Below are 13294 nucleotides of genomic sequence, written 5' to 3' on the forward strand. Positions count from 1 at the left end.
AATACACTGAGCAACTGCGCAGTTGGGAAAATGTGCCGCAATTTGTGCAGGGCAGGTTACAAGTATCATCTTGCCTGCAAATTCTTTAGCTAAGGGAGTAATATTGTGCGTGATTCACCTTCCTTAAATGCAGCTGCACTCTTTTCCTCCATTCTCTCCTGCTCCTCCTCTGTGTTATTGGCATAAGAGGATATGCCTCATCGCCACATGGGGCTGTGGTCAAAATCTCCCAGTCGTCTTGCGCCCAGAGGTTGGCAGAAGCTCTCTGAACCATTGGCCCCAGATCCTTCAACCATCGAACCTTACTCTCTGGAACTCTCTCAAACACTCTCGCACCTAGAGCGGCACGGTGGCACAGTGGTTAGCACCGCTACCTCACGGCGCTGAGGACCCGGATTCGATCCCGTCCCTGGGTCACTGTCCGTGTGGAGTTTGCACATTCTCCCTGTGTCTGTGTGGGTCTCGCCCCCACAACCCAAAGACGTGTGGGGTCGGTGGATTGGCCAGGCTAAATTGCCCCTTAATTGGGAAAAAGGCATTCTCACACTTCCCACTGCTGAATATTCTCTTCTCTGTATGAACCTTGGCTCATTTTCGCATCACTTCTCTCTTTCAGTCAAGTGGGGTGTTTTGATAAATGTAAACCACTAACTAAAAGTAAGTTTCTGCAAAATAGCTTGTGCTTGTGTTCAGCGCAGTGATTCACAGAGCATTTTTGTGTTGAGTCACCTTATTTTTCCCACAACCTGACCCGTTTAGCCACCCGTTGTTTCTTTCAATGTCTCACAGAAACACTAGTTTCTCAGAGAGATTCAGTATATTGCTTTCATGACTTGATTTACTTTGAGACATTTGTGGCTTTCAAGAATTAATCACAACTCACCATGACATTCTCAATTTTGAAACCAAATGACTGTGGTAGCTTGAGCTCCCACAGTAGTCTTGCACAATATTAAGGAGCTACTGCTCCTTAACGTGATTTAGTGTGACCCTGGTTCCTTGCAAAGATTCATTTGCCATGGTTGTATCTCACAAGGACTGGCCGGTATGAGTTTTGCTTGTTTGGGATTTTTACTTCAGTATTCTGCCCTAATGCTTCATTTGGTGACAATATTCAGAGCAATGCTTTTTTTTCCCCCTAATTTTCTGGGATGTTGTTTTTCATATGAATTCACCTAACGTGATTCTGAAACCTTCTGATTGCTAGTGAGGATTCGTTTGACATTCATTCCCAGCAGCGACTTGGTGCCGTGTTCACAATATTTATAAAGGTTTCTGTTGTGCCATTTTCTTCTGATATTGTCCCAGAACTTGCTAAGTAGTGGGATTTCCAGCAAAATTGGAGGTTCTGGTAGAATTTTCTGCCACCCCCCTCCCCAGCAGGATCTTACGGTCCCGCCGCTGTCAACGGGTTTTGCCTTTGTTCACACCCTCTGCCACTGGGGAACCCATGGCCAGCTGGGTTGACGGGGGGCGGGTGTCAGTGGTCCAGATCCTGCCAGTGGGAACAACCGTAAAATTTTAGTCCTCACTTGGACCAGCTGGTTTCTGCCGATGTTTATGCTCTGCGCACAAGCCACCTCCTACCCTACTTCCTCTAACCATATCTTCTTATCTTTCTATTCCTCTCTTCTTCATGTACTTAGTTAACTTCCTCTTCAAGGTATCTATGCTATTTACCTCGATTATTCCATGTGGTAGCATGTTTACTACATCACTCCACAATATTTTCTTTTTCTTTTTAAATTTTTTAAATTCTCCTCCATTTTCACATTTTCTCCCTCCACAATATTTTCTAACGATTCCCCACTGTCCTTGTTATTATTAACACTCTACTTCAATGCTAATGTGACTTTTTTAAATTGATTAGTGAGACAGTCCTTACATTTATGTTGGATCAACAAGCAAATCACCTGCACGGTAGCATAGTGGTTAGCACAATTGCTTCACAGCTCCAGGGTCCCAGGTTCGATTCCCGGCTTGTCTGTGCGGAGTCTGCACGTTCTCCCCGTGTGTGCGTGGGTTTCCTCTGGGTGCTCCGGTTTCCTCCCAGTCCAAAGATGTGACGGTTAGGTGGATTGGCCATGCTAAATTGCCCTTAGTATCCAAAATTGCCCTTAGTGTTGGGTGGGGTTACTGGGTTATGGGGATAGGGTGGAGGTGTGCGGTTGGGAAGGGTGCCCTTTCCAAGAGCCGGTGCAGACTCGATCGGCCGAATGGCCTCCTTCTGCACTGTAAATTCTATAAATCTATGAAAAAGAAAATGCTGGAAAATCTCAGCATGTCTGGCAGCATCTGTAGGGAGAAAAAAGAGCTAATTTTTCGAGTCCAGGTGACCCTTTGTCAAATCACACGTCACATACTTACTTGCCTAAGACGCTCCAACATTCCACCCACAGTTATTGTCATTCTTCTGCCGGTTGACTATCACACCCTGTCTTGGTTACTTGTCATAATAATTCAGGGAAAATGCCAAATTGTGTCCAGAAACTTTAACTAAGACCTGTGAGATTTATTTTATTGGGCATACAAGTCAAAGATGATTGAGAATGAAAAGTCAGTCACTAGCTGAACTCACAGATGGGCGATACTCAGAAACAATAGAACACCATCCTGCTTCCAGACAAACATAAAACATACAGAAACAAATTTGCCATCTCTGGTAGAGACAATGGGAGATCATGAGAGATGAGTAGCAAAAGTTACTAACAAAATTGGTAAAGGAGAGTTGATGGAAGTAGTATATTTGGACTTTCAGAAGTATTTGGATAAAGTTCCCCACAGGAGGTTGATTAACAAAATAAAAATACGTGGGTTAGGAGACAACAGACTGTCATGGATCGAAGATCAGCTAACAGGCAAAAAACAGAGTAGGAATAAATGGGTCATTCTCGCGTTGGCAGGCCCTGGACAGCGGGATACCCCAAGGATCAGTATTTGCACCCCAGCTGTTCACAACATATATCAATAATTTGGATGTGAGGACCAAATGTGATATTTCCTAATTTGTGGATGATACAAAGCTACAAAGCTAGGCAGCAATGTGTGATGTGAGGAAGATGTAAAGCTATATATGTGATGCACTTTGTGCAGGGCAGGTTACAAGTATCATCTTGCCTGGAGGATTTGGACAGACTTAGTGAGAGGTCAAGAAAATGGAATATAATATGGAACAATTTGACGTAATCCATGTTGGCAGAAGGAACAGATGTGCATGGAGCCACAATTAAAGGCGGCATTAACAGAACACAGTGATCGGATCGCTTCTCTAGAAGCCAATGTTACTTTGTGATCGAATGTAACAAATCACTTAAAGGCCAAACTGAGTGACTTGGAAAATAGGCTCAGAAGGCAGAACATTTAAATTGTGCACTTTACTGTTTCAATATGGCGTTATTGAGGTGCAGGGTTGGGGATTTATTGTTAGTTTGCTGACGGTGTTTGTGGGTTCTTCTTTGTCGTGTCATCTCGGTGGCCACCTTTGGTGAATTTCTTTACTTTACCTTTTCAGTGTCCCTTTTTTGATACTTCTCTTTGGGAAGGCTGACTCCGGATTAAGGACTGGTGGGAGACCCCCAGTAAAATGGTTGAGGACATTTGCCCATCTTAAGAGCCTAAACTCCGATGTTGTCTTCTTGCAGGAGATCCACTTGTGTGTCAAGAACCAGACCAGGTTACGCAAGAGTTGGGTCCGGCAGGTTTTTCACTCCAGGTTTAATGGCATGGGCAGTTACACGGAAATTTTAATTAATGAGAGAGTTCAATTCTCCTCCTCTCGGATTATAGCTGACCCTAATGGTAGTTATGTTATTGTTTATGGCTCCCTGGTGAACACTCAGGTAATCATCGTTAATGTCTATGCCTCTAACTCAGTGTACCCAATTCTTTTTTTCCCCCAATTAAGGGGCAATTTAACGTGGCCAATCCACCTACCCTGCACATCTTTTTGGGTTGTGGGGCTGAGACCCATGCAGACACGGGGAGACTGTGCAAATTTCACGCGGACAGTGACCCGGGGCCGGGATCGAACCTGGGACCTCAGTGCCCTAAAGCAGCAGTGCTAACCACTGCGCCACCGTGCTGCCCTTCGAACGTTATCAATTCTCTTTTAAACTTTCTCCCCAATCTTGACTCACACCAGATGATTCTGGGAGGCGACCTGTTTTGGACCCTACATTAAACCATTCCAACCTACATCTCTTGTCCCATCCGGGATGGTCAGGGCTTTGTCCTCTGTGGTATAGATTGGGGGCCCGGGTAGGGGGGGGCAGAGGCGGTGGGGGATGCGCGTTGGCAGGGGTGGATCCATGGCACGTTCTGCACCAGAACAACAAAGAAAATGTTTTCTTTTTTCTCACATGTCCATCATGTGTATTCCCGGATTCGCTTTTTTATTTTTGGTAGGGCTCTCCTCCCTTCGGTGGTTGTGGCTGAGTGCTCAGCAATCTTGTTTCCGCTCCTCTCCAGGTCAACGTAGATTTTAGATCTTATTACTGCAAGCTGTACAAGTCAGAACCCCCTGCGGATAAGTCGATCATGGCCAACTTTTGTTGAAATGGGCAAGAGTGCGAATTTGATTCCCCATTACGCTCGGACGAGATTTTAAAATGTATTGGCTGATGCAACCTGGCAAGGCCCTGGGTGCTGATGGCTCCTTGGTAGAGTTTTACATGAAAATTCTCAGACCAGCTCATATCCTTAATATTGGACATGTTTAATGACTCACTGCCTTGGGGTTCATTGCCTCCAACCTTCACTCAAGCCTCAATCTCTTTGCTCCTTAAGGGGGGGACGAGGACCCAGCTGAGTGTGGTTCGTACCGACCCATCTCACTTTTGAACACGGACGTTAAGCTGCTGGTTAAGGTCCTGGCCCTCTGGCCAGAGCCTTGCTTCCCAGGTATCATTTCGGAGGATCAAACAGGCTTTGTGAGGGGCCAACAATTATTGGCCAATATTCATCGCCTTTTAAACATTATTCTTTCCCCCTCCCCAGCAATTGAGCTTGAGGTTATAGTACCTTTCGACACTGTAAAAGTGTTGGATAGGATGGAATGGGATTATCTATTCGAGATTCTCGGCAGATTTGGATTTGGCCATAGATTTGCTTCCTGGATTCATCTGTTGTACAATGCCCCTACTGCCAGCATTCGCACGAATGCTCTGTACTCAGATTACTTTCCCTTGGGTAGGGGCACTAAACAGGGCTGCCCTCTTTCTCCACTTCTGTTTGCCTTACCAATAGAGCTTCCTTCTGTAGCGTTGAAGGCCTCTAATCAATGGAGGGGTATTTGATGGGATGAGGTGGTGCATTGGGTATCGCTTTATGCAGATGACCTACTTCTATATATTTCTGATCTGACCCCTTCCATAGTGTCATGAGAGTGTCCCTTTAAGAAAGTTTTTGTCTTATCACATGGCTTCAGTGATGCATTTGTGTGGTGGAGCTGGGCTGTGGCTCTGTGAGCTGTGTTTGGTTTCGACAGAGAACAGAAGTGTTTTTGCCTGTCTCCATTTTCAATTTAAATATATGTTCCAGTAAAAAAAAAACATTGAATTTTTTGGTAACTAAAGATATAGTTTGCTTTCCGGAAGGTTTTAACCTGCTGATGAGACGGGGTCAGAATCATAGGGAAAGCCAGTTTTATTCGAGTGAGAATGCAGAGTGCTGGGCCACGCTCTTGAACAGGGGTTTTGGTTTATGGGATTTTGTTTTTGATTTGGAACAGTTAAGGGGGGAGTTCATTAAGTGTTATGCATAGATTGCTGTGGGGTGTCTTTATGTTTGTAATTGATAAAAATTATTGCGTGTTTATATACATGTTAACTCAGTTTTTAAAATAAAGCTTATTTTGATTAAAGTGTCTGGGAAGACTGTTGAATCACACCTCAAGTGAAGGCTCTTGTGCTCATCCTAGCCAAATTCAACAAAAAGTTATAGGTCAGGTGAATTCCATAATACACTTTGGAATTTTTAAAACCTGGCCCTTAACAGTAGATAGCATAATGAAGATACATTGGGTTGCTTCTCTGGTTAGAAATTGAACGTGGGTAAGAGTGAGTGTTTTCTGGTGAACCTCCCCGGTAGAAGAGCTCAGTTTAGCTCATTACCTTTTTGCCTTTCCAATACGAGTTTCCGTTATTTGGGGTGGTCCATAATTGGGCCTCACTTCATAAATGAACCTACTCAAGTCTGATCATAGCGGATCTACAGAGGTGGAATAACTTCCCTCTGGCTGGCAGGATCCAAATGATCAAAATAAACATGCTTGCCAGGTTTTTCTTTTTCTTTCAATGTATGCCTATTTTTTTTGCCCAAATCCTTTTTTTATTAAGGTTAACAAATTGATTTCTACTTTCAATTGGGAGGGTAGGAGTCTCTGAATCCACAGTGTTCTGCTCCAGAGAGACAGGTGGGTGGAAGGCTTGGCTCTCCCAAATCTTTTGTTTTGCTATTGGGCTGCCAATATCCAAAAAAATGTTACGGTGGATTAGTGACCCCGACTTGATTTAGGGCAAAATGGAGGCTCGCTTTTCATGCCATAATTACTGAATCACTGCCCTCGTATCCTGCTAGAGTTTCCTCAAGTCTGGTGGTGGCCTCCTCCCTCAGGATTTGGAAATAATTTCGACAGCACTTCAGCTTTTTTCACTGTCTTCTTTAGCCCCTATTTTAATAATCACCTCTGTGACAATATGTATATAGTAAAGAAGACAAACGGTTAACAATTTCATGTTAATACTTCTCACCACCAGCTGGGAATAAAGTGCAGTCACATAAATATCATGTGACTCCTGGGATTCTGGGAGAAGGTGTTTCGGCGTGAGAGAGATTAGTTGCATAGCTGAGAGTTCTGTAGAGATATCGTATAATTTAGTTTAGTATCCTTTTACCTCGGAACTTGTTTGAATCTTATTTAAGTAGTGTAAATAAATGAGCTTTATTCATTTACTTTGCTTGATGTTCTTTGGTCAACACGACGTGCTCAAGACACAAGACATTGTGACAAACAAAGTAGTGAACGTCACAACCACTTCTTACCTTCTGGTTTGAACCCTTCATTTAAATCTTGGAAAGCAAAGGGACTTGAGTATTTCAGGGACCTGAAGATTTGCCAGCTTTACAGAGCTGCCTGGCAAATTTCAGTTGCCCAATTCTAATCTCATGTTATTTTCAGATTTGTGACTTTTCCCGTAAAGTTTTTCCTTCCTTTCTTTTGGCCCCGCCCTCCTCCTTACTGAAGAAGGTTTTATCCTTGGCTCAACCTGGCGAAGGGTCTATTTCGGACCTATATAGCTATATTCTTTCGTCAGATCCCGCCTCATTGGATAGGGCGAGGGTAGGAACACAGGAATTAGGAGTAGAAGTAAGTAATTCAGTCCTTCAAGCCTGCTCTGCTATTCAATCAGATCATGGCTGATCTCTTTCTGGTCTCAAAGCCAACTCCCTACCTGTTCCCCATCTCCCTTAAACCCATTTAAAAAAATCAGATGTATATCTATCTCCCTCTTGAAAACATTTAATGATTCAGACTCCATCGCACTATGGGGCAGCGAGTTCCACAAATTCACCACCCTCTGAGACATAGTGCCTTCTCATCTAAGTTTTAAATCTAGCGCCTCTCAACCTATATCTGTGACCTCTTGTTCCAGATTGCCCCACAAGGGGGAACATTTGGTCTACATTTATTTTATCAATCTCTTTCAATATTTTATATATTTTGTGAGGGCCACAAAGAATCCAGCACAAGATTCAAACAGAAAATAACTTTATTTACAACTATATGTACATAGCAGCAGTAGTACACCACTGCTTCCTCCTCTAGCCAGTACCACACTGACCAGCTCTATTTATACAGGTGTAACTGCTAATGATTTCCCTGTCCCCCTCATTGGGGGAGCTCATACTCCCTAAGAGTCATGGGATAACCAACAGTCCACAGCCAGTAGGATTCAATATACTTCGATCAGATCTCCTCTCATCCTTCTGAACTCCAGCAAGTATAAGCCCAAACTGATTAAATCTCTCCTCATACATTAACCCCTTCATCCCCAAAATCAATCCGGTGAGCCACCTCTGAAATGCGTCCAATGCTACTTCATCCTGCCTCTAATAAAGGAGACCAAAAGTAGACACAATACTACAGATGTGGTCTCACCAACACCCTATACAATTACAACAATACTTCTCTACTTTAATGCTCCAGTCCTTTTGCAATAAATGCTAACATTCTATTTGTCTTTCTTATTACATTTTATACCTGCATACAGACTTTCTGTGATTCATGAACAAAATCACCCAGATCCCTTTGCCAGAAGCACTTTGAATCTACTTTCCATTTAAATAATAATTTGCTGGACTACTTTTCAGCCAAAATAGATAACCTCACTCTCATCCACATTAAACTCCATCTGCCAAATTTTGGTCCAATCTCCTAGCCTATCTATATCCGTCTATAAAATCTGTATCTCTTTATTGCCTGCTTTCCCACCTATTTTAGTATCATCCACAAATTTTGCTATGTTCCTGCTTGCAGATAATGAATAAAGATTGTAAACAGTTGAGGTCCGAGGACTGAACCCTGTGGCACACCGGTAGTTACAGTTCGCCAGCCAGAGAAGGACCCATTTAATCCGACCATCTGCTTTCTGTCAGTCAGCCAATCCTCAATCCAATCTAGTAGTTTACCCCCAACCCCCTGAGATCTCGCCTTCTGGATCGATCTTTTATGGGCATATGAGGGTTAGATGGGAGAGGGAGCTGGGTCTTGTGCTTACTGGTGAGGCTTGAAGGGGAGCCCTCTACTGGGTCAGCTCCAGGTCTTCTTGTGCCTAGTTGGGTTCAATACAGTTCAAAGTATTACACAGGACACACTTGACCAAGCCTTGGCAAAGATGAGTGGGATTTTCTCAAACGTGGAGGACAAGTGTGATCATTGTTCGCTTGCCCAGCTAACCACACGCACATATGTTTTGGTCCTGTCCCAAACTTGCCAGCTCTCAGAGGGGCTGGTTTAGCACACTAGGCTAAATCGCTGGCTTTTAAAGCAGACCAAAGCAGGCTAGCAGCACGGTTCGATTCCCGTACCAGCCTCCCCGAACAGGCGCCGGAATGTGGCAACTAAGGGCTTTTCACAGTAACTTCATTGAAGCCTACTCGTGACAATAAGTGATTTTCATTTCATTTCATTTCCTTTTTCAATACTATATCGAACATTCTTTGGGTGGGCCGAGAGCAGTGTCCATTGGTAGCCATATTTAGAGGTCTCAGACTCACCAGCATTTCATTCTGCGGTCGGGGCGGATGTTGTCGCCTTTGCCTCGCTAGTCACCTAGAGGTGGCTATTGCTTAGCTGGAGGTCTCCCATCCCACCCAGTGCTTCTGCCTGGCTGGGTTAATGACACTCCTACACTTAAAAATATATATATACCATCAGGGGGTTGGTGGGAAGTTCCACTTTAGATGGCAACCATTTATTTCCTTTTTTAAGGATCTAGACACTGTCAGCTGTTCGGGGGTTTAGTTATAGTGTTTAGGTTTTAGTTTGTGTTTTTAATTAAGGATTTATTTGTAACTTTTTGACATTGTACCCGTAATCTTTGTTGGTTGAATGTTCGTAATATTGTGAGCATTATATAAAATTTCAAATAAATATACTTTTTTAAAAATCCAACAGTTTTGTCCATCAGGATTTCCCTTGCACAAATCCATGTTGACTCTGCGTGATCATATTATTTTCCAAGTCACATCCTTTGTAGTAGATTAGAACATTTTCACTATTATTGATGTCAAACGAATAGATCTGTAGTTCTGATTTTTTTCCTCTCTCCTTCCCTTCTTAAATAGTAGAGTTGCATTTCCTAGGTTCCTGCAGACTGGAAAGTTTCCAGAACTACAGAATTTTGAAAGATAACCGCCAACACATCCACTATCCTTCAATACTCTGGGATGTAGCTCATCAGGCCCAGAGGATTTATCAACCATCAATCCCATTATTTATAGGAGTTCATGAATACTAATTTCTTTTAAATTTCTTATTTTCACAAGCTGCATAGTTCCCTGGCATTTTGGGAGATTTTCTGTATCTTCCTCTGTGAACATAGACACAAAGTCATTGTTTGGTTTCTCGTTCATTTCCCTATTCTCCATCATAAATTATTATTTTTTTAAATTTAGAGTACCTAATTATTTTTTTTCCAATTAAGGGGCAATTTAGCGTGGCCAGTCCACCTAACCTGCACATCTTTGGGTTGTGGGGGGGATGAAACCCACGCAGACATGGGTAGAATGTGCAAACTCCACACGGACAGTGACCCAGGGCGGGGGTTCGAACCCGGGTCGTCAGTGCCACTGTCCCAGTGCTAACCACTGCACCACATGTCGTCCAATCATAAATTATTCTGCCTTTCTTCTGCAGCTGGTGGCACTTGTTGTAGACATGTTTGTCCAGGGCACCATGGGTGTGTTCATGACTTCCCACATTTCACAGGGTGCACATTCCATTTAGCTGAGCTGCTCTGTCATACTTTAGTTTTTTTTTTTACAAACTAATTATTACAGGTAGAACAACTTATCAGTTACTCCCCAAATAGCTTCTTCCTCTGTACCAAAGTAAGAATCAATTATCAGAGACTGAGAAAGGTAGACAAAGAAAAGAGCATCTCTTTTCTCTCTTCACCAAACTCCCAGCTTCTCATTCTGGAAAGTCACATTCCATGCAACCTGCACTGAGGGCCCTGTATTTGTACAAGCTGAGACTCAGATGAATCAGCCCTGCTAGGAACTAGATTAAGCGGGTCACCTAATTAACTAAGTACAGCTGCTCGCAAATAGAGGGCTTGTTATGGCTGGATGAAATTTAAACTTAACTTAAATGATCATGTTTAGTTAAAGGCCAAATACAAACAAAACTGGAGGAAGGCAGCACAGTAGCATTGTGGATAGCAATTTCTAAAAACTAGTAGAATTATCAAGATCTTACACCTTGCACTTTATTTGCTCTGTAGCCTCCTACGAAAGCCTGAGAACCATGTGAGTCTCCAACACTGGCCTCTTGTGGAACACAAACCTCTCTTCGCCCCTGCATTGGTGGCCATGTCCTTGGCAGCGATGCCTTAAGCTCTGAAATTCTCTCTGAATGTTTTTGTCTCTTCACTTCTCGCTTCTTAAAACATATCTCTTTGATCAATCTTTTAATTTTGTCAGCCACTAAAATATCTACACTTTGGCCCACTTTTTGTCAACTGAACCTACTTCTTTGACCAAGCTTTTGGTCGCCTGACCTAATAGCTCCTTTTGTGGTTCAGTGTCATTGTGTTTAACAATGCTCCTGTATGGAGCATTCTGCATTAAAGGCACTATATTGTTACGACACCTTGGGCTAATGTGCGCTCAATTCCAACCCCTCTTGACTCCGATGCACAACACAGGAGAAATTAGATTTTCTATTAATACCCTTGGCTTTGGTTGAGTTAAATTGACTACAGTCACTAGGTTTATAACATTTAAATGCAAGTAATCTTTTATTATCAGCAGTTATTATAAAAAAATAGGCAAAAAATACAACTGGCTGTCTACTATCTGATTCACAACCACCCCCCTTTCTAACTCCCCCCACTCGCTAAATACACACACACACAGATAAACAACATAGAGGGGAAAGGGTGGTTGAGAGGTGGGATATGGATCTTTGATTCAGATGGATGTCTTCCAGTTCATTCCTTTCTCAAAGTTAGGCCTTCAGTTGAGTACTTTATTTTTATTCAGCTTGTAATGATCTTCACTGCAGACTCAATGCAGGTAACCGACAGCTGAGGGAGGAAGAGGAAACAACTCCTCTTTCTTTGAGGGTCAAATGTTTCTGGCAGATTCTCTCTGGAAAAAAAACCAACCTAGCAGGAATCAATTGTTGACTTAGGCAGAACACTGTCTCTGCCCAGCCCACCAGTTAGCCAGTCGAACTGACTTCCTTAAAAACTGGTTCCTGAGATTCATCCGGCCTAAAGAGTTTGGCCTCTCCTTTCCAAACATAAAACCTGGGAACATAATGTCCTAGCAAGCAGACTGCTTCAGCTTGGGTCTTCTGCTTAAAGGCAGATTCCGATTATGGGCCAAAAATAATAAATAAATGAATTGGGAACAAAGGAAATGAACAGGAAGTAGCCTTACAATATAAATGCAAGTTGTTCTTATTGCATCAGCTAGAGCAGAATCTTAAATTATAACCCACAAAATGCTGCTGGGTAAAATCAGTTAAATCACATTGTTGTAATAATTTGCTGATTCTACTGTCTAGAAGGATAAGGGCAGCAGGCACATGGGAACACCACAAGTTTCCTTCCAATCCACTTTCCATACGGACTTGGAAATATATCGTTGTTCCTTCAGTGTTGCTGGGTCAAACTCCTGGAGCTCCCTCCCTAACAGCACTACATCACATGGACTGCAGCGGTTCAAGAAGACAGCTCACCACCAACTTTTCAAGGGCAACTGGGAATGGGCAAAAATGCTTACCTAGCCAGAGACACCCATATCAAATGAATGAGTTAAAAAATTATTCTTGAAATGTTTGCGAGTGCAGGTCAGATAATTTTGTTTTCTGGATACCACATATAAGCCATGGGCAACTTGCATTACAATAGCCTAAACCTAGGCTAGCTATAATCAAAAGTAATTAAAATGGCTAGAAAAGTAAGGTATATCACAGAATAATAAATACAGAGCATTAAGTTTCCACCTGTGGCACCATCTGCAATTCTGCTTGTAACAGAGATTTCAGAGTGTCGATTTTCAGACAAACAATTGCTAAAGGTCAGGTGTGGTCGGCTCAATTGATGTCGTCTTGGGTCAGGAACATCCCACGCTAAAGTTCGATGAGGTTCAAAAATAGTGCGATTTTTGGATGTGCTAGCTTTCTGGATTTATAGATAAAGGATGACTAAATTTTCAAGGTTAACTTTATCCTGTGAATAATTTGTGAAAAGTTTGCTTTGCAATGTTTCCTTTGTTTACAGGGCAGCCATCAAGCCAGTGGTGATCCTTCTGCCAGTGTTGGGTCTGACCTGGTTTTGTGGGGTATTAGTCCATCTCAGTATTGCTCTTGCATATATCTTTGTTGTGCTTAATTCCTTCCAGGTAAGTGTGCACAATATATATATATATTCCTTTCATCAAGAAAGAGTGAGATTAAGACATGTTATATTTTATTTATCTTATCGGAATGGAAAATTGTATCAGGAATCTTTAAATCAATTTCATAGCAAAGTCCTGGTCATTTCTGATTAACTGCCTGGTT

General features: G+C 42.6%; 1 protein-coding gene across 1 annotated transcript in view; it reads left to right on the plus strand.

The window, feature by feature from the left end:
- The window catches only part of LOC140398855 (adhesion G protein-coupled receptor D2-like), a 223394-nt gene that overhangs the window by 104513 nt on the left and 105587 nt on the right, over positions 1 to 13294 (plus strand). Inside the window, exon 21 of the mRNA XM_072487796.1 lies at positions 13014 to 13134. Within this exon, the coding sequence (XP_072343897.1) occupies positions 13014 to 13134 (121 nt within the window). The remainder of the gene's footprint in view (positions 1 to 13013; positions 13135 to 13294) is intronic.

This window comes from Scyliorhinus torazame, chromosome 22 (assembly GCF_047496885.1).
Source record: "Scyliorhinus torazame isolate Kashiwa2021f chromosome 22, sScyTor2.1, whole genome shotgun sequence".
Lineage (NCBI taxonomy): Eukaryota > Metazoa > Chordata > Chondrichthyes > Carcharhiniformes > Scyliorhinidae > Scyliorhinus > Scyliorhinus torazame.